At 44.7% G+C, this 21,868-nt stretch overlaps 1 protein-coding gene across 1 annotated transcript; it reads right to left on the bottom strand.

The window, feature by feature from the left end:
* Positions 1-784: 784 nt before the first annotated feature.
* On the bottom strand, positions 785-20,639 carry ccn1l1 (cellular communication network factor 1, like 1). The gene is made up of 5 exons (XM_060841291.1): positions 20,229-20,639; positions 11,204-11,417; positions 9,676-10,041; positions 7,475-7,674; positions 785-5,043 (listed from the first exon to the last, which is right to left on the bottom strand). The coding sequence occupies exons 1-5, from the start codon at positions 20,274-20,276 to the stop codon at positions 4,741-4,743; spliced, it is 1,131 nt and encodes a 376-aa protein (XP_060697274.1). The 5' UTR covers positions 20,277-20,639; the 3' UTR covers positions 785-4,740.
* Positions 20,640-21,868: the final 1,229 nt, after the last annotated feature.

Below are 21,868 nucleotides of genomic sequence, written 5' to 3'. Positions count from 1 at the left end.
TCCATGGATTGAATTTCCAGCACAATCCGATACATCTCTAACCCTGCTCCAGAGAGGGGAATACATAATTTATTGGTTAGTGCATTGAGCATAGGAGTTGGGAGATCATGTTGCTGCTGTGCAGGACATTGGAATACTGCTTTCAGTTCTAGTCTTCCTGTTATAGGAAAGTTATTGTAAAACTTGAAAGGATTTAGAATAGATTTACAAGGGTGTTGCAGGGGTTGGAGGGTTTGAACTATAGGGAGAAGTTTAATAGGCTGGGGCTGGAACAGTGGAGGCTGAGGCGTGACCTTATAGAGATTTATAAAATCATGAGGGGATTGAATAGGATAAATAGACAAAATCTTTTCCCCAGGGTGGGGGAGTCTAAAATTAGAGGGCATAGGTTTTAGATGAGAGGGGAAAGATTTGAAATGAACCTAAGGGGCAATGTTTTCATGTTTAGGAATAAATTGTTCATTGCGCAGTAATGGCAATGTTGGAGTTAAGGCATCACACACTTGCTCTCTAGACCCCTACTCTACTTATAGAGACCCAAAGCCTCTACTTATATTGTGTGACTGTTGACATAACAAGTATCTTTGGACAATATTGATTTAGCATTTTGCTAAAGTCACTATTGGCACAAAGATTAACCTACACAATATCTCAAACAAATTACAGTCAGAATAACTAACTGCAGAAGGAGAAGAAAGATTGGATAAAGAAACACAAGACACATTCGTTATTATAAAATGTTTAAAATATTTATTAAGAAATTAAGTATTTATGTTTCTATAAAGACATCATTCTAATTACAATATGTGCAAAACATCATTATATACAACACTATTTATCTGCAAACTTATATTGAAGTCAGATATTAACAAAAGAGCAGTACAATGCTGTAACAGGAACCCTTAGAGTCCAAATGTGGCTATGTTTATTGTTAGTAAATCAACAGCAAAAGAGGATTTGGGATGGAGGGATTGAGTTTCCTCATTCCAGCTGTACCGCTAGAACTCAGGTGTGGACTATGTACTGGGTTCTCACAATTATTAGCTTAGTTATGGACAGAGTAACTACCTCGGGTACTTTGTAGTTATTCCCCAAAGCATGTTTGGGAACAGCAGGCTGTGAATTCTGTCTGCTTGCTGTCTGCTGATCAGCACCAGCTCATCCACCTCCAGCCCCTGCTTCAAGAGGATTGATATCAATCTGATCCCAACGTTGTAGATTCTTGGCTTACTCCTTACATCTGACTGCCGCGCTCAAATGGTTAGTTGGATTTCGTAATGTCCATTGGAAAGCAGATTGAAGTTGAGGATATCAATAATAGAATGATGCTTTATTCTTCCTGGTGTTATGGTTCACATGTATTCCTCTGATGTGAGATTGATAATATTGTTAAACAAAAAAAAACTGTTGGATGCGTCACGAGACTGACTATGGCCCTATGACATCAAAAGTGCAATGTCAACCATTGGATAACTGCTCCATCAGAATTTTCTCTGTTCTTTTAAGTCTAATACATTAGGTAGAGGAAGGAGATCTGTAACTCCACTGTTTGGGGGTGACCTTAGAGATGGGAGGATGCTCTGTGAATCACAGTCCATCAGGAGGTGAAATTGTGATTAAATTGAATGGCATCTCACATCATTAAATAATCTTGATCTCTAAAATCCTGCCACCTGCACACACTGCACCAAAGTTACATTCCACTTGGCAATATTACTCTGTTCTACATATCACTAAGTGTTGTTATAGATTGGCACACGGGTGCCAGCTGTCACACACACGTAGTCTAACTGATCGTACAGGTCAGATAAAAAAACACAGCCACATCTCAAAATTACAGTAATACTGGCAGACATGAAGAAATATATTAAACACAAAGAAAAAAAAGTCTTTAAATATACACTCCGGATATTTACTACACATGACCCTCTACAGTTGTCTCATTTGTGCTTCAGAAATGAAGCATTGTTCAGTTCAGATTACTCCACCAAAGTGAAGTTTGTTTTAAGGGGGAAAACGTAAGGAGCACACTTTAAATAGAGTTACTGTAGGAAGGTCCACCTCAGTGCACAGGCATCAAGTGCCTGATTCTAAAATATTCACATCTCTTGCTGCACAGTGCACATTCAAGAGTTAATCTCTACTGCCTCAACAGATGGAGAAGGTTATTATTCTACAATTCCACGGACTGACATTGTTTGTAATGGTCTCCTCCTAACAGTCCAAGCTGTCTGACTGGTTCCTTCACTTTCTTGGGTGGATTCTGGTCTCATCCTCTGACCCTGGGCTGTAATTAGGAATTTGTCAGAACTGGGGAAATGATTAATTACCCCTCCAAAATTCAAAAACTACACCCACCCTCAGGTGCTCACGGAACCTGACCTCATGAAAAAACACACAGAGCAGCCTGTTCCACGGTTCATCCACAAAACGTATTGCAACACCTTCAGCAAAATACTGTCTAGTCTTTTCCACAGTGGAAATGTCAGAATTGGCAATTTAAGGAAAACATTTGCCTAACACTCTCTATGAAGATTGATTCTTCCATCCTGACAAATGTTTTTTTATGAACAAGAGACCATTCAACCCATCAAGCCCATTCTTTTGTACCAGATGTTGGCTAAGTGATGTAACCTTTGATACCCTTTCTTAACAAAAATCTGTGACCCATAACCTTGGAAGGTCCAGTTGATTCGATGCTCATGGTCTGTTATGTCAGGTTTTTCCAGGATTCTGAAGCCTTTTGGGTTTCCCTCCTGAATGGCCTAGCTGTAACTTTAAGATTGTTTCAGTTTATTGTTGATTCCACCACTGGAAGGAATCATTTTCCTGTGTCCATGCCCCATTGAAACCTTTCTGCAGCCTTCATGTAGGCCATCGGCAATGGGGCGGGTGGGGGAACCAACCATCCCACAGTGGGAAAGTCTCAAAAATTACAAGAAACCACAACATTCACGCACAAGTGATCACCAGGAGTCCTAGTAGTCCCTCAAATTGTCTGGGAGATAAAGCACCATTTGATGTGAAGGTCAAGGTATGCAGTATGCAGATATCCCACCTATAAGTACACACTCCTCTCACATTAAGTGCTGGAACACAGGCTTATAGGAAGAAGCTTTGAATTAGTGTGGTCATAACTCCTAATCAGCCCAGCAGCTCAGTTACTGTGTTAACATAATGGGTTGTGCTCAAATCCAATAACTTCAATGCAGCACAAAATGGAGTAAAATGGGTTGTTGGTCTGAACCCACTGGGGGTGTGTAAGTGTGTGTATCTGCATGTATGTGTGTGTACACTTATGGGAGTTTGAGCATGTGAATGTGTAGATATGTGTGCATGCATGTATGTGAGAATGTGCACACGTGTGAGTGTGTGTGTGTATGTACATGTGTGAGATTGTTTGCACATCTGAGAGACTGTGTGTGTACGTCCGTATGGTCAAACAAGAAGAACCAAAAGATTCCTGGACAAATCTACTGTTTTAAAAGAGATATCTAAGTGTTGGAGCTCAGGCTTTCTCACTCTTTCCTTCATTGTCCCAACTGTGCCAATCGTTGCCAGCAGAACATGTCAATTGGAAACTAGTCAGACCCCAGTTCTCCATCTAATACAGTTTCCATTAGCTCATTCAGAAGTGCCATGGCAGAATGTCTTAATAGCTACCAGAAATTGTCAGTGGCATTGGACACAGTTTCAGAAGAAGTTGTAAAATTCAAAATGCAGGTTGAAAGTAAGGCTTCAGTGAGTCAGCCATCTTAAACTGCCTGAGAGCTGCTCATTGAGAGCCTCCTGAGAGACAGCTGTAATAAAATCGCTTGAAGGCAGCCATCTTAGATCCTCTTGAAGAAGGATCTTTTCAGCCTTCTTGAAGATAATCACTTTTTCAGATGTTTTTGAGACGTTTTTAGACAGTACCATAGCAGAAACGGAAACAAGCCACAATTCAGGAACTTATTAGTCTGCATTACATTCAGATACCTCAGTCCTTATCCCGTTTTCACCTGTGGAAATAAACTATGTCCAAAAGCCTTAAATAACATTAAAATTTCATTTGCAACTATATATATATATATATATATAAAATATAAAACCACATTAACTCTGATTAAATTAGATAAGGAAGAATTGTCAATGTGAATTGTTTCTTGTTACAGTTAATTTGATCTGTTCTAAACCAAGCTGGAAAACTGGCATAGAAGAGATACTAGTCATAAACCAACCTGTTCAACTAAAGGTTAAAGGTTAACACTGGCTGGATAGATGGAATTTGTCTGCATTCTTTGTCCCACCTTCTTGAACTTCATTTTCAGAGGCGCAAATTTTGAAGTACAGCCTGTGAATTGAGAATTGCTCACTTTACTTGGACCCATTTCAAATTATGTAGTCTTTGGGTTCAAAGGTTAGTTGGTTTTCAACAAAAATGATATGTTGTCAATAGAACCCTTGCAGAGGAGAGTCCAAGAGCTACAGGAGATGTACTGTGTGTGGACAACTGGAAATCAAGGTCAGAAGGCAGAGACAGATAGCCATCACCAGCATTTACATCCAGAAGTTCAAATGTGCCCCAACAGCCAATGCTGTGAATGAACAATCAGTCTGGCCTTTGTGGTTGGTGAACTGGTGTGGTTGCCAGTGTAGACATGAACAGTCAGAAAAGTGAACTACTAGGTACAGCAAATGGCCGCCAGTCTTGACGACGCAGAATCTCTGCTTTTCTCACGAGTCCCGCCTCCGCCACATTTACTCAGAAAACTTGTGGATGTCATTGTGGAGCATGTAGTGAGGGTAGGAGATCTCATTCTGGTACGGGCAGTTGTAGTGGCACCGGCACTTGTTGGTCCACATCATCCTCTTGGTGAAGGTCTCCCCGTCCTCGCAGCGGAAGCGCACGGGGATGGTGCGGGTTTCTGAAGGGACGCAGCAGCGGCTGTCAGTGCAGGTGCCACACCAACGGGGCTTATACTGCCTCACACTGGTACATCCGGCGTAGGTCAACCGCACGGGCTCCTTGGCCTTCTTCATTCTCAAACATTTCTTGCCTTTCTGCCAAATGAGGAAAAGGATGATGTAATGGTAGGCCATGTTGTGATAAATGCAAAACACAACAAAGACACCCCGCCTCCTCACGTCCCACCTCCTCCTCCCCACAGCCCCTTGTAACAATACTGCATAGCATGGTACTTGTGTATATTTAACGGATGCGGAATATGGACATTCATGAGACTAATATTAAATAATTCCATTCAATCTCCAAATGCCATTAACATCGCACAGGCACTGGGTGTTAAGAATCACTAAGTTGGTCGCACTTTCACCTCTTGATCACTGAAACACAGCAAATCAGAGCAAGAGTAGGCCATTCACCATTTTGTACCTGCACCACCATTCCCTTTTATTTAATTCATTCATTGGACATGAGGGTGAATGACGGGGCCAGCATTTATTATCCGTCCCTAGGGTGCTCCGTGAGCAGGTGGGGGTGGTGAACCCTGCAGTCCACATGCTGTGAGTTGCAATTCACTATGATTACAGCTGATCATCCAACTCTGTCCCCTGTTCCTACATTCTCCCCATGCCCTTTGATCCATGTAACCCTAACCTAAGAGCTGGGTCTAACCCCTTCTTGACAACAGCCAATGGTTTGGCCTTTCTGTGACAGGGAATTCTACAATCTCACCTGCGTAAAGAACTTTTTCCTCATGTCTGACCACCACAAATCCTTAAACTGTGACCCTTGCTTCTGCACTTCCTGGTCATCGGGAACATCCTTCCTGTGTTGATACTGTCCAGTCCTGTTAGAATTTTGTACCTTTCTGAGACTCCCCCCGCACCCCCCCACCAACCACACCCTCCCCCATCCTTCTTTATAAGACTGGAGGTTCAAGTCTCACTCTAGAATGTGTACACACAAAATCTAGACTTATGTTCAAGGGCAGTACTGAGGGAGATCTGCACTGTGAGAGGTGGTGTTCTTTGGAGAAGCTGTTAAACTGACTCAATACCTGTCTCCTCAAGTAGACTTCAAAGATGCCAGGAGCTATCCCTGGTGGCCTGGCCAATCTTGATTTTTCAGTCCACATTAACATCTGGTTATATACTACATTGGATGCTTATGGGATCCTGCTGGGGGGCATAAATTTGCTGCTGTATTCCATTGATTCATTGAATGGTTACATTATAGAAGAAGGCCCTATGTCCAATTGGGATCATGTTGTCTATCTGAATAATAAGTCAGGTAATATCAGCCTCTTTCTTGGGTTTCTGCAAAGGTTTCCTTTTCAAAAGAATGATTGTTTCTCTTTTGAAACCTTCAGCTGCCCCTACCTTGGGGAAGTCTGGACTGTGTTATATACTCCCAATTTCTCTAGGGACAGGTCTACCCTCAGGCAGTGCATTCCTATCCAAAGCAATGTGGGAGACATTTCTTTTCCTGTGGACCTTCCACTAACATAGGAATTAGGTGCAGGAGTAGGCAATTCAGTCCCCTCTGCCATTTAACATAATCCTGACTGATCTTATTCTGGTCTCAACTCTACCTTCCTGTCTGTTCTCCATTGCCCTTTATCCTGCTTTTCATCAGAAACATATCTATTTCTGTCTTGAATTTGTCGATCAATTCAGTCTCCACTGCAATCTGGACACTGTGCCTCATTTTCCTCAGATGGCCATTTTCATTAGATTAATCTGTGTCATCCTCAATGATGGGAAGACCTTTAACTCTGCTCTTTTTAACTCACTTGTGGGACATGGGCATTGCTGGCTGGCCCAGAATTTATTGCCCGTTCCCTGGTTGCTCGAGAAGATACTGATGAGCTGCCTTCGTGAATCACTGCCTACTCTATCCAAACCCCTCCTGCATTGATGCAGTGGCTACATTCAATGGTATGGTGGCTCTGTGATTAGCACTGCTGCTTTACAACGCCAGGGACGTGGGTTCAATTCCAGCCTCGGGCGACTGTACAAACTCCACGCAGACATTCTCCCCGTGCCTGCGTGGGTTTCCTCCGGGTGCTATGGTTTCCTCCCACAGTACAAAGATGTGCAGGTTAGATGAGTTGCCCATAGTGGTCAGGGATGTGTAGGTTGGATGTATTAGTCAGGAGTAAATATATGGTAGGGGAATGGGTCCATTGTGGGCAGCAGGGTGGCTCAGTGGTTAGCACTGCTGCCTCACAGCGTCAGGGACCTGGGTTCGATTCCAGCCTCGGGCAACTGTCTGTGTGGAGTTTGCACATTCTCCCCATGTCTGTGTGTGTTTCCTCCCACAATCCAAAGCTGTGCAGGTTAGGTGAATTAGCAACGCTAAATTGCCGATAGTGTTAGGTGTATCACTCTGAGGTAAATATAGGGTAGAGGGAATGGGTCTGGGTGGGTTACTGTTCGGAGGTCGGCGTGGACTTGTTGGCCGAATGGCCTGTTTCCATACTGTAGGGATTCTAGTTTAATCTACAATGTGACTCCCAGCAAACTGTACCTTGAGGTTGGTGTTGAGTGTCAGGTCGCAGGGCCGGAGTTGACAGAGGCGGGTCTCTTTCATCAGTTTGCACTGGGGGTTGTCGCTGGTCACTCTGGTTGAGATGCCGATGCCACAGGTCTTGGAGCACTGTGACCAAGCTGTGGTCTGGACCAGGCACTTTGGCTTGGCATTACCATTATGGGCCTGCATCCTCCAGGCTGTAGAAAGAAACAAGCCTTCGTCAACAACAGACTGACCTTCCCTGAGGTGACAATAATAAAGCAAATCACATCACAAGTACTTAGGTACCATGAAAAGTTGTGTTTTGCGTGCAGATCATACCATACAATATAATAGAACAGAGTGAGGAATACAATGTTATAGCTTCAGAGAAGGCGCACAAAGGGAGAAGTCAACATTAAATTTAAAATGCGAGAGGTCCATTGAGAAGTCTAATAATGGCGGGGAAGAAGCTGTTTTTGAACTTGTTGATACAAAAGCTTAAATAAATGTATCTTCTGCCTGACAGAAGAGGTTAGAAGAGATTATAACCGGGGTGGGAGGGGTCTTTGATGATGTTGGCTGCTTCCCCAAGGCAGTGGGAAGTGTCGGTGGAGTCAGTGGATGGAAGGTTGGCTTGTGTGATGGATTGGATGGTGTTCACAACTCTGTAGTTTCTCGTGGTCCTGAGCGGAGCAGTTGCTGTACTAAGCCGTGATGCATCCGGGGGATGGGTGCCTGCTAGTCACGGTCAGACCAAATTAATATTCCAACAGAATATTCCATTCTCCAAACAGTCTGGAGAAATCTTGGGAATAAGCAAAATTTACAATGTTTATCCAAGGTTTCCATGGAACCTCTGCCACAGTTATAGCTAAAATCTCAGGAATTCGTGTGGAAATTCATCCCCAAATGACTTTTTTTATATATAGCCCCCTTAACAGAATACATCCTTCCAAGATATTTCACTGGAGCGCTATGAAACAGTAATGGAGATAAACTACCTCTTTGACCAAGTTTTTGGTTATTAGACAGTGAGACAACTGGCAGTGGTTTGACCTGAGGGACACCACACACCAGGCAAGGGGAGAGATCGAGAAGGTGAGACCCACATGGTGACCTCAACTGGTGTGGGAATTGAACCCACGCTGTTGGCATTACTCTACTTCACAAACCAGCCCTCCAGAGGGACAGCTACATCAGAGTCAAGCCTGTTCATAACACTCACACTCATTTCCATCAGATAGAGGATAGAGGAGGTTCATTGATTGATCCCTGGGACAAAAGGGGCTATAGGACAGCCCGGTGGCTCAGTGGTTAGCACTGCTGCCTCACAGCACCAGGGACCTGGGTTAGATACCACCCTCAGGTGACTGAATGTGTGGAGTTTGCACATTCTCCCTGTGCCTGTGTGGGTTTTCTCCAGGTACTCTGTTTTCCTCCCACAATCCAAAGATGTGCAGTTAGGTGGATTGGCTCATGGGAAAAGCAGGGTGACAAGGAGAAGGGTGGGTCTGGACAAGACGCTCTTTGGAGGATCAATGTTGACTTGATAGGCCAAATTGTAATAATTCTATGGTTACCTCGTGAGGAAAGTGGAGTGGCTTGTCCTTTACTCATTAATGCTTAGAAGAATGAGTGGTGTACTTATTGAAACATTTAAAGATTCTGAGGAGATTTGACAGGGTAGATGCGGAGACAAAATCTCCTTTTGTGTGGAAGTTTAAAATGAAGGGAAAGAATTTCAAAAAAGGTGAGGAGGAATTTCCTCTTTCAAGTAATCCTTGGAATTCTCTGTCCCAGTGGAGACTGGGTGGAATAGGTAGGATTAGATAGATTTTTGATCCAAAAGGGAGTCAAGGGTTTTATGAGGCAAGCAGAAAAACAAACTTTCAGGCCACAACCAGATCAGATCTCACTGAATAGCAGAGCAATGGCCTAGTTCTGGTCTGATTTCTTAGCTCTTTTGTGATCATGTGGTCAGTAGAGGCCATTCTAATTGGTCATCTTCCCTCCCCTAGTAGGGCCCAGTGTAGCATCTGCACTTCCTCCCAGCATGGGCCAAGGGCCCGAAGCCTGATCCCAGGGACTTCCAGCTACAAGTAGCCCAGTTCCACACTGGTCAGTAAGAGCAGTAATCAGGAAGTAGCCAATTTGTCTGTTAGGAGAGAATATCGGAAGGAATGAATTAACTTGTGAATAAATGATTGAACTCATACCTGGTTCAATTTTCAGGCCACCCCTGACCAAATCAGTGAGCTCGTTGCTCGAGAGCGGTTCTGCGTCCGGTTGGTCTTCGACCTCTTCGCAGCTCATAGAGTCCTCTCCTTCCTCGTTGCTATCACCAGAGTCTTCACCGATATGGTTGGTGTCGCAGGCCCATTCCTCACAGCACTGTCCCGGTATCTTGACCAGCCGAGGCTTGGCACAATCCATGGGTGGCAGAGAGAGCTCCTGGGGACAGAGAGGCAAACAGCCCACCACTCCATCTATACAGGTACACTGGTGCTTGCAGTTGGGCTGAAAGTTCTCTCCGTTCTGGTAAATGTTCCCACCAAAGTCACAAGGCCTTCCCTCAGATTTGGCTTTGGCATCAAAAAGAGAGAGAGGAGAAAGAAATGAGCAACGTGGAGTCCTCAAGAAGCAACAGAAATGTCTAAATGTTTAGGTCTTCAGGAAAAGCCACCAATTTGTTATGGTCTGGACTGTACTGCCTGAGAGTGTGGTCTACACCAACAGAACAGAAACTTTGAAAAAGCAGTTGGATCTGTACTTGAAAAGAAAAGATTTACAGGGCTACGATACAGCAGCTAAGAAAGACTAATTGATATATTTTTAAAAGAGTTGGTACAGGCATGATGGGCCAAAAGGCCTTTTTCTACACTATTTAGCTTGATGCGGGGTGTTGGTTAGCTCAGTTGGCTGGTCAGTTGGTTTGTGATGTCAGCAGTGTGGATTCAATTCCTGCAATTGGCCTAGGTTACCATGATGGCCTCTTCTTCTCAACCTCTCCCCTCACCCGAGGTGTGGCGATCCTCAGGTTTAACCATCACCGGTTGTCTCTCTCCCTAATGAGAGAGCAGCCCTATGGTTCTGTTGGGATTATGGTGTTCTTTTCCTTTACTTTGATAGTTTTATGACCCCAGGATTCAAATTCCTCATTTATTTCCCTTTTACATGTCAGGTCCTTTCTCAATGCCCTCCTCTGTACCCCTGCACAATGCTCGGAGTGTATAAACAACAGAAGTAGTGAGTAATTCTGGGCTATGTGATGAACGAGGAGCTGGAGGATTACTATTGGACCACGTTGGCAAAGAATCAGAATGGACATGATGGGGTGGGTGTGATGATCTCCCCAACGTTATGCACTGTCAGTGTTGCTATGCAAATAAACCCCCAAAAAGTTCTGAGGATTATTGACAATTAAAAATAACCATAAGGCTTATGACAAACTATTAATAACTTGGGGGAGACATATGGTGGGAGGGTCTAGTTATTTCTGGTGATGAGGAGTTTTTCTACTAATTACTAATAAGTACAAAGGTTATCTATTCTAGGTTTCTAATAATTACAAGAGTTATTATGGATGATTAAAATCTATGAGGATTCCTAATGTGAACAAGGTTATTCATGGTCAAAGATTCACCTTTGGATGACTGGGACCACACATGGTCTCCATTGCCCATGAACAAGAAGATGGCTTTTCCCGCTCAGCCTGCCACCTCTTTGCTGCAATATTCAGCTTACCTCGGCAGATCCCCCGCTTGGCAGTGTCACCGGAGCCAAAGTTACACTCCAGCCCCTTGATGTGGTCGCAGGGCTCCAATGTGCTGCAGTCCTGGTTAAACTGCCGGGCACACACTCTGCAGCAGTTACAGCCGTCCATCACCAAGCTGTTCCCCGGGGCGCAACGTGGAGGGACATCAGGACAGTGGCATTGTGGCCCACAGCCAATCTCCACCTGGATAGGGGTAAGATAAATACAAGTCAGTGGGCACCCGGTAAGGAGGAGGGAGGGCAGGTCTGAAGACCTCCTCGTGGGTCTACTCTGGACCTGGCCAAACTGGCCATAAACAGGTCCAGGCAGCGGGCCGTGGAGGAGGTAATTAGGGCTGACTGCCTGCCCCTCTTCTGCGGTACATTAGAGCCCGGCTGTCTCTGGAAAAGGAGCATACAGTGTCCACCAACACCCTGGAGTTGTTCAGAGAGAGGTGGGCGCTGCAGGGAGTGGAGTGCATTATTTCCCTATTCAATTCTATTTTGATTTAATCCCTATCCTCCCCTTCACTGCTGGATCACACAGCATTGCCCTTTGATGTCAAGGGCTTGTCACTGGCCACTTGGGTGTTTCCTTTCTTCCTGGTGGTGGAAACTGAATAAAGATTCATGCACATTGTGTCTTTCACTGTGTCTCACACCTGCACACACACACACACACAACATGGGGAAAATCTCAGCACTACCGCAGTTAGGCGGTAGTGTGGGGGTTTAAAAAGAAAAATAAACAGGAGTGTCAGAGGTTCTGTTAACTCAGAGCTGGAAAAAGAAAAGAAAAAATAAACACCAGTCAGCCCCCTGATACCACCCATCTCCCTTTAGTGGCCACCTTGGTGATTAGATTAGATTACTTACAGTGTGGAAACAGGCCCTTCGGCCCAACAAGTCCACACCGACCCGCCGAAACGCAATCCACCCATACCCCTACGTTTACCCCTTACCTAACACTACGGGCAATTTAGCATGGCCAATTCACCTGACCCGCACATCTTTGGACTGTGAGAGGAAACCGGAGCACCCGGAGGAAACCCACACAGACACGGGGAGAATGTGCAAACTCCACACAGTCAGTCGCCTGAGTCGGGAAATGAACCCAGGTCTCTGGCGCTGAGAGGCAGCAGTGCTAACCACTGTGCCAGCGTGCCGCCCACTATGGCCAGGTAGATCATGAGGTTCACAGACTGTGTGCCATTCCAATCTGCAGCAGGCTTTCAGCAGGTCAGAAATGTGGAGGTGACATCTGGACATTACTGAAGATCTCAGTTGGACTGGGTCAAACCACCCACTGTCTTCTTCATTTCAATAAACACTAGCCCAGTCACCCACACCCACACCTCATCAACGAATTTAAAAAAAACTTCATTAATCGGAGAGATTGAGTTACAGATTAGAATCTAATCAAGAGGCTTATGTGTTTTATATGTAGAATAAACAGAGATAATTACAGGCTGGTATCTATTTGAGGAGTTGGGAGAATCTATATCTAGAATGTCAGATACCCACGAATGAGTTCCAGGCTGGAATCTAATCAAAGCTTTAGATGTGTTCCTAATAGGGCAAGGGCAGAGACAATATGTCCATTACAATATTAGACACCCCTCATTATTTACAGATTAATATTGAAAATAGTAAATGTGTGTAATAAAACTAAATAATTTACCAAAAATATAAAAGTATGCACAATATGCTAAGCAACATGTGATTAAAACAGTGCGTGCAATTTGAGAAGATTTGTAGCTCAGGTTGAGGTCCAGGTTGTAAGTTCGCTCAGTGAGCTGGATAGTAGAGTAATGTGGGAGAAGGGACAGAGTAATTTATCATGCCCACACCTTGAAACAGGGAATTGAGAAACCATCAGGGAAAGTGGATGGTGTGGTATTGCAGTTTAGGGGAGTTCGGTGATGCATTGTAGAATGAGAGAGTTATCCTCAGCACCTGACACTGTGCAACATATCAGAATGTGCATGTGAGTGTGTATGTGTTTGTACGTACTATACCGTAATGTTTTCAAATATCATCCCTGTCTCTGAACGAAGCATTCTTTGGACATATTTTGTTGAATGCAGTTTATGTAAATGGTGACACCATTGAAAGTCTTTGGGCGAACCATTGTGAAATAATCTTTTATTTTAAACGGACCGAGGAAGCAAAAGTGGGAAAATAAAGATATTTAGCACCCTCATGTCCTTTACAGAGTCCCTGGACAGTGGGGGGGGGGGGGGGTCTCTACAATGGTCCCAATACCAAGTCGAATTAATTGCTTACCCTACCTCTGTCAACCAGGTAGACTGACAGATGAGGGGGATGTGGGAGGGAGGGGAGTATCTGACACAGAGCAATGCTTTAAAAGAAACTCCGCTGCATGTCAGTGGGTGCCCACAAGGATTCAGCGTGGCCATTTGTTACAGAGCTAGTATTTCTGTGACACTGCATTCTTATGTTGCTTCTCCATTGAGACAGTATAGTGTGCAATTTAATATCCCATCCAATGGCACAGTGGGAGAGCATCTAACTCTGAGCACAGAGTCTTGTGTTCAAATCCCATCTGCTCCAGAAATGTGTAAGAACATTCCTGAACAGGTTGGTTAAAAATATCCCATCCTGCAGTAAGATCCCAGAAACAGTAATGAGATATGTGAGTCACTGGTGGTTTAGTGATTATGGTCATGGGATAAATATTAGTGAGAGACCAGAACACCCCTGCTGTTCTTTGAATTAGAACTGTACGATGTCTGCTCAAGACAATTATCTAAATATTGCCTCTGTTACTGAGTTTGGTCTTGGTATAGGGTGTACCTCTACACCAGGAAATAATATTGCGCAGGGATGGTGGGGTAACTCTGTCAAATCCTGTCCTTTTCCCCCATTCCACCTCCCCTCCCCCCAACCCCCCGATCCCTGAATGGTCTTGACACAGTTTGCGCAGGACAGTCCTTTCAGAGAAATGACTCAGCACAGCCCTGAAGCAGATTGTGCACTCATGCCAATGTCGATGATCACCAGGGCACTTCATTACAACCACTCACAATTACAAGAAGTTTTTTGCTGTGGAGTGGCCCACAGGTTTTTAACCCCGACAGACCCAGGCAAATGATGCTCTTCATGCGCTGACTGCATTTTTGCAACATCAGCTCACGGACTGTGAGACTGAATTAGACATCAATTTTTCATTATGCAAGGGTTATACCGAAATGCCAGTTGACAGGGTGGTGCTAAAAAGATGTTTCTGATCATGTGAGAGTCAAGATTAAAAATAGCTGGTTAAAAATAAGGGATTTCCCCCATTAAAGGTGGAGATGTGGAGAATGTTTTTTTTCTCTCAATGAGTCTGTGGAATTCTCTTCCTCAGACAGCAGAGGAGCCGAGGGTCATTGAATATTTCGAAGGCTCAGTTGGATAGATTTTTGATTGACAAGGAAATAAAGGCTTATAGCAAGCACATAATCTGGGGTTGAGGCTGCAATCAGATCAGCCAAGATCTTACTGAATGATGCAGCTCACTCAAGGGATCACATGGCCTAAGTTTACCCTTCATTCCTATGTGTGGATCACTGGAGTGACTCGTCACCCACAAGGGTAAAGTCCAATAAGCTGCAAATGTGTTGCTGGTCAAAGCACAGCAGGCCAGGCAGCATCTCAGGAATAGAGAATTCGACGTTTCGAGCATAAGCCCTTCATCAGGAATAACATTCCTGATGAAGGGCTTATGCTCGAAACGTCGAATTCTCTATTCCTGAGATGCTGCCTGGCCTGCTGTGCTTTGACCAGCAACACATTTGCAGCTGTGATCTCCAGCATCTGCAGACCTCATTTTTTACTTAAAGTCCAATAATACAATTTCAAATTCTTTAAGAAATATTTTCATCATGTTTGGACCGTCACCACCAAATCATCGTCAGTCTTTTGTCAATTTCTCTTTAGGTTTATTGCTATTTGTTAAAATTTCAATCTAACCTGTGTTCATTTTTTGTAAAACAAATCTCACCACATTCTGAATTGAAGAAGTGTACGAGGGAAGGATCCAATAGACAAGCTGCTTGTTGGGACAGTTAACTATGACAGAAAACCTTGCTGCTGTCAGCTGACTACTGACCTTTCACCTCTCCAACTGCTACTTCACCTCGACCTGGGACAATGTGGCAAACATCACCTCCTCTCTGAGAGATGCCAAGATCTCCCACCTTATGTTCCTTGCAGCATTGCGGACTGCTGTATACATAGCCTACCCTCTTTTCCAACTAGATATCCAGTCTGGGTGATAAATTTAGGAAAGAGCTATCCCAAATCTTCTTGTGAAACTGGGACCGAAAGTATTTACAGTGAACACAGGTCATTTGTGACATTAACACCAGCCTGCAAGAATACCATATCATGATTTACCATCACCACCAATACATACTGCTTCTTACCATGGTCAGTCAGGATGAACTGGTGAAAAATACAGACAACCTCATGTATTAGTCATACTTTGGCAGAGTGCAGTCTCACCTCCAATTCTGAAATAGTTTCAATTCTCAAGGCAGGCACATAAACCCACAATGCGGTCTGACACATTAATACAGTACTGAGGGAACGCTTCACTGTCACATGTTCGGCCTTTTGAATTAGAGGTAAAACAGAAAGTTCCTGTCTGCTCTTTCAGGATAGAGTTCGTCCTAAACCTCTAACACTAAATGTGGTTTATTTGGTCTCTTTGTCTGAGGTAGTCCCTCAGGATTGACGAGAGCTCCCTTCCACTCTAGACTGAAGGGCCTTGAAGTAATGGAATAGTCCAATGCTGGATCCACACCCTTTCCCCTACGTGAGGTAAGTGGTGCTTGTTGAAGTGGGTGTTTGGGTATTTCTGCAGAGTCTGGGTCTGTTAGAAACTCTCAAAATGACTGGCATCTTGGCAGATGTTTCTTCCTCAGGTTTGGATAGACTCAGGGCTAGAGATCACCATGGGGATATTGCATTTCCTTTCAGGAAAGGTTTTGAGGATATCCTTGAAGCTTTTCTTCTAGTTTCCTGGTAACTACTTTCCGTGATGAAGCTCAGAGTGAGAGAGCTGGTGTCGGGAGGCCAGTTCCAGGCATGTGATGGCGTGTCCTATCCAATAGCTGACTGATTGTGACCAGGGCCTTGACACTGGGGATATGGGCCTGACAATGACACTGATATCAGAGCATCTATCCTCTCAGTGCATCTGCAAGCATTTAGCAGAGAGGTATCACTGGTGATATTTCTCAGGAAGGTTCGAAGGGTCTACTGTACATTGTTCATGTCTTTGACACAGAACACCATTAACACTGCCGATTCTCTCATTATTGTCTGCTTGATCCTTTTGTGTTCCCTATTAAAAATGACTACACTTTGAAAGTACAGGCTGTGAGACAGCCTGGGGTTAGGCAAGAATGCTCTATTCCCTCACTCAATACTCCAAACTCATACTAATTCCTCAACGATTCCTGCTCCTGTTTGTAAGGTGGACTTGCAGCTTCTGATCAAACAAGGATGTTTTGTGTTCTTGATTACAGAGCAGTCAGACTGAAACTGTGGAACCGGAGATGTTTTTGAGATGGTGGAGATACTGAACTGGTCACTACAGCCTGCAGCCAATAGTGGAACTGATAGGTTTAACACTGCAAAATGATGCAGACTGTATTTTTCACTGTAACTTTGACAGTAAGAGTGCAGTGATGTGAGGGGGGACTGTTATTCTTGAGTTACGAGCTGCAAATCTCCAAGGTGCCCAGGCAAAGGATGCCAGGATCTTCTTGAAACACAACAACCTGAGGTTGGCAAAGTGACTCAGTGGTTACATTGCTGCCTCACAACACCAGGGACCCGGGTTTGATTCCATTCTCGGGTGACTGTTTGCATGGAGTTTGCACACTCTCCCTATCTCTGCATGGCGGTTTCCCCACACAGTCCAAAAATGTGCAGCATTAGGTGGATTGGCCATGCTAGATTGACCCATAGTGTCCAGGGGTGTGCAGGCTAGATGGATTAACCATGGGAAATGCAGAGTTGCACAGATAGGTGATGGGTCTGGGTGGGACGCTCTCTGCAGAGTCAGTGTGGACTCGATGGGCCGAATGGCCTGTTTCCACACTATAGGGGTTCTATGAAAGCTATGGGCACACTCAAAGGTCAGCAATGCTCCTCTTTTCTTTAAAAGAAACAGGAAAGCATTCACCCTAGGAGTCAGGGGGTTGATGGCATTAGTTTGCTGATGTGGTTCCTAAGGCTGGCATCCCTCTGTCTATTGCACTGCCCACTTTGAGCCAGCTGTGAAGACTGACATGGAAGCTACCACCCTCTGCCTCAGTTTGTGATTATTAAGGCCCAGTGGAAGTCCCACGATAAACTGTGCCATTCAGTCAGTGTGTGCTCAGTGACTTAGAGCGCAGAGGCTCAGCTCCTGCCCAGGGCCAGTTACTTTGCCTCACTTTACCCCTAGGAGTGTGGAGTAAAGGGGGCACAATTCTCTTGCTATCCTCATTCCTGTCATCACTGCCTGGGCTCTAAACTTTCCTCCCTGACCTCTCTCTTCCCCTTTATGTCACTCACCAAAACCGAAAACATTGACCAACTTTTCGATCAGCTGTCTCTCATATCTCACCATGTGGCACCGGTCCAATTTAATTCATTGATATGTCTGCGAGACACTTTCGCTACTTTCACACGATTAACTGCGGCATAAATGCAGTTAGTGGAGTTCTTTAATCTTTCAGGGGATGTGGGGCACCTTTTTTTTACCCATCCCAATTGCCTTTGAACTGAATGCTGGGCAACTTCAGAGGGTAGTAGCTAAGAGTCACCCTGGTCCATGGGTATGGACTCAGACTAGGCAAGATCTCAATAGGATCTTCCGACAACAGTAGATAGTTGTCATGGTTACCATCACTGAGACAAGCTTTAAATTCCAGATTTGTTAATTCCACCAGCTGCTGCAGTCGGATTTGAACCTGTGTCCTCGATAGAATAGCCAGAGCCTCTGGCTTCCTAGCCTAATGGCATTACCACTATGGCACTGCCTATCCCTACACTGGATGGCTGATTCTATATGGGGAAGAAGCTTTGTGGCTCACACTGCCTCCTATAGTGGCCAAGGGTTGGGGACAGTGGGTGACATACACCCGCAAGGCAGGAAGACCTATGGATAGAGATCCTGAGTTCAGAGCTAATGTCCCGAGATCTGGGGACTGAGCTCTGAGTCTCCTGTCTTGCAGAGGGAACGCTGAGCTGAAGGTTTGTCCCCTCCCAGGTTTTTCAGACGTTGTGATTCCCCCCCGTCCCCCCAGAAAGGGGATATTGGTTGATGTGAGGAGAGCTGGGGTGGGTGCGGGGGAAGTGTGCCTGACTGGCCAAGCTAACTAAAGGTAAGCTTGTTGGAGCCTGCATTTTGGCAGGCTTTGTGAAAACCAGCTGTCGCTGAATGAGTGGCTCTCCCGGTGAGTTCCAGGGAGTTGTGTGTAAAATCCAGGCTGACAGTTGGCACATACTGAGGAAGTCAATCCTGCAGCCACGTCACCAATACAGATAATCTGATCGTTACCACATTGCTGTTTGTATTGAGCTAACTCATGAATTTCCCACATTACGGACACTCCATGAGCCACCTCATTGACTGTGGAAGCACCACTGGATTCCCTGAGGTTGTCAAAAGGTGCTATAGAAATGCAAGTACTCTCCTTACCAATGGGGTTCTTCAGCAAGGTGGCAGGGAGTCTGGTGCGTAAGTGGAGCCCACCTCCCTCCATCCTCATTCCCATCTGTCCCGTACTCAGGGTTATCCCCATGCCTTGGACTCAGCCAATTAACACAACGACGCCCACCACAATGTCCCCAGTGGCTGACTCCTTCAGAAGGCAGGAATCAGAGTAGCAGGGCAGTGGGGGCAGGATGGGGGGGGGGCAAATATCTCTGGGGGAAAGAGGAGCGATGAAGTATGGAAATGCTACTGATTTTCCAAGATCACAAGGAGATGAGATGAATCCCCAGTGATAAGTACAAAGGTTGTACTTGCACAGTATCCCAGTGACAAACAGCCCTGACTTATGGCCATCCTTGTTATGAAAAGACAGATTTCTACAGTGCTGTTCACAACCTGACACACATCAGCCAATCCAGGAATTCAAAGTGTAGATGTAGCAGGTGGGACAGCAAGCTCTCACACATGGCCATCGGATAACTACCAGATAAAGTGCCTCCCTGAGGGTGGTTCAGTGGTAGGAGAAAACTGCAGATCCAGGAGATCAGAGTTGAAAGTTTGTTGCTGGAAAAGCACAGCCTGTCAGGCAGCATCCAAGGAACAGAAGAGTCAACGTTTCAGGCATAAGCCCTTCACATTCCTGATGAAGAGCTTATACTTAAATCAGCAATTCTCCTATTCCTCGGATGCTGCCTGATTAGTGGTTCAATGATAAACACTGACCAGGAACACGAGGGGAAGGTGGCAGTGAGACAGTGCAGTGAGATCTTTAACATTCACCTGACAGTTTCACATCTGTTCAGATACACAGCATCTCCTCTGGGGCAACTCTCCTATCAGTGCAGGAATGTCTGTGGAGTGGGTCTTGGACCCGTTAGAATAGTGCCCACTGTGACAAAGGTGAAAAGCCTGCAAATCAGTAACAGACCCCCCTTCCCAGTAACAGCACCCCCCCTTCCCAGTAACACCCCCCCCCCCCCCTTCCCAGCTTAAAACCGTCAAAAATCTGAAACGTACTTTAAGCAAGTTCTTTGTGACCATCTCAAACTTTAACGAATAAGATGGCCAGGGTGGAGGCAAATATTTTAACACAACCTGTAAACAAACTAAAACTGCAAAGAAGATTTAAGCCAGTTGGCAGATTCATGAGCTTGTCTATTAACCGCATGCAGATCACAGGATCGCCTCCCTTAGTGATAATCAGGGAACATTTAAGGCATCCACACACAGAAAAATAATTACATTCGAATACACATCAGTTGTAGCGAAGAATGAGGGAAAACACTTAATAACACTTACCCCAGCCACTGTGCAGAGTAAAATGGTCAGGCACACAAGTATTTCCATCTTCTTTGACAAAATAAAACAGTCAACAACAGAAACTCCCTGTCCTACTTTCTATTCACTTTAAAACTTTTTTTACACATAAACAAACTCTCAATATAAAAACAGTCGTCTAAAACGTGTCACCCAGTGGTCTGTTTAATTTCAGGTCAATTTCAGCGGCTTCAGGTTCCACTTCGTTGCTGAAGGAAAGTTTGGAGAGGTGGGGGGGGGAAGAAAATGTTTTTATTTCTCACCCCTGTCGGTTCGGATCTACTACAGTGCGCTCCAGTCGAGATCTGCACAGGGACAGTGCAATATATATCTGTCTGCCTGTCAAAGTGCAGTTTTCTCGCTGATGCACTTGTCTCTCCCAGTTAGTGACAAGCTGCTAATGCGCGGCTCGCAGTTCATTCAACTCCAGGAGCCTCCAGTCTGGGTTTTATTGGGAGACTGAGGGATCTCCTCCCCTCTTCCACACCCACCGCTCCCGCGTCACTGCTTGGCCGCTCTCCCTTCACAGATGCCCGGCGCCACAGCCAAACACCTACCGCCCGTGGAAACGCGGCCAAGAAAAAGGAAATTTTAAAAAAAACACCGTCCAGGGAAAAAAAAAGGAGAAAACAAGCAGGCTGTCGATCAACAGTTCCATGTATTAAACTCTCAGCAAAACAGCTGATATAAAAGCCATGTGCTGTTTGAATTTTCAACTATAATCTTTCCGAAAGAAAGTTATTTGTGTTAAATATTCTCCATTCCCCAGAAAAGACCGAGGTGTTTTATTTAGATCTGATGAGGAGGTCCTCTTGTTGAAGTGGGGTGGACAAAGTTAGAAATCACACAACATCAGTATCGTACTTCCAACTAAACCTGCTGGAGTATAACCTGTTAGTGTGTGATTTTTAACTTTTATTTAGATGTCATTTTATGTTCAGCCCTACGGTTCAAGCTTTGCCTGAATTGTATCATTTCTTACATTCCCGATATAATTGTTGCAATTATAAATAAAAACATTATCTAGCCTGTGCAATGATTCGTTTTAAATCAAAATCAAATGCTCCTTATTTAAATTAATTTTTTGGAGTAAAAGTGCATTTTATTGGGGTAGGGTGCCACCAGTTGAATATCTGGATGAGATGAAAGTCCAGGTGAAGTTATGTAACAATTCTCAGCTCTTTTCCCCTCTTACATGCATGTTCCTAACTTGCACTTTTCACCAAAGTGCCTGTCTAACCATTACAACTGGTGAAAGCGCGTTGGCTTTAGAATTGGAAAACAACAAAATAAAATCAGAGGAATCGCTCAATATTTACATTTCCATTATTGCTCGTCTCCGAAGCAACTGAGTGTGTTTTGTAGATAACACGAATTCCATTCATTCCAGGCGCAGGAGCCAGCGGCTCTGTTCTGACTGAGTACTCCTCTCGGAGGCAACTTCCCAGGTACCTGTCATACTGAAGGCTGCAGCTGGGCGGCGCTCGTTCCACACGGCTCCAGGCCAGAAATAAACCATGAAGCAATTCAGTGGTGATCCCCAGACTGCACTGATACTGCTTTTATTCTGGGAGTTTATTCAATTTTATTTTACTTATTATTTTTGCATTTCGCATTCACTA

The sequence above is a fragment of the Hemiscyllium ocellatum genome, chromosome 21 (assembly GCF_020745735.1).
Source record: "Hemiscyllium ocellatum isolate sHemOce1 chromosome 21, sHemOce1.pat.X.cur, whole genome shotgun sequence".
Taxonomy (NCBI): domain Eukaryota; kingdom Metazoa; phylum Chordata; class Chondrichthyes; order Orectolobiformes; family Hemiscylliidae; genus Hemiscyllium; species Hemiscyllium ocellatum.
Note: the sequence above shows the minus strand (reverse complement) of the source record. Positions and strands in the feature narration are given on the sequence as shown.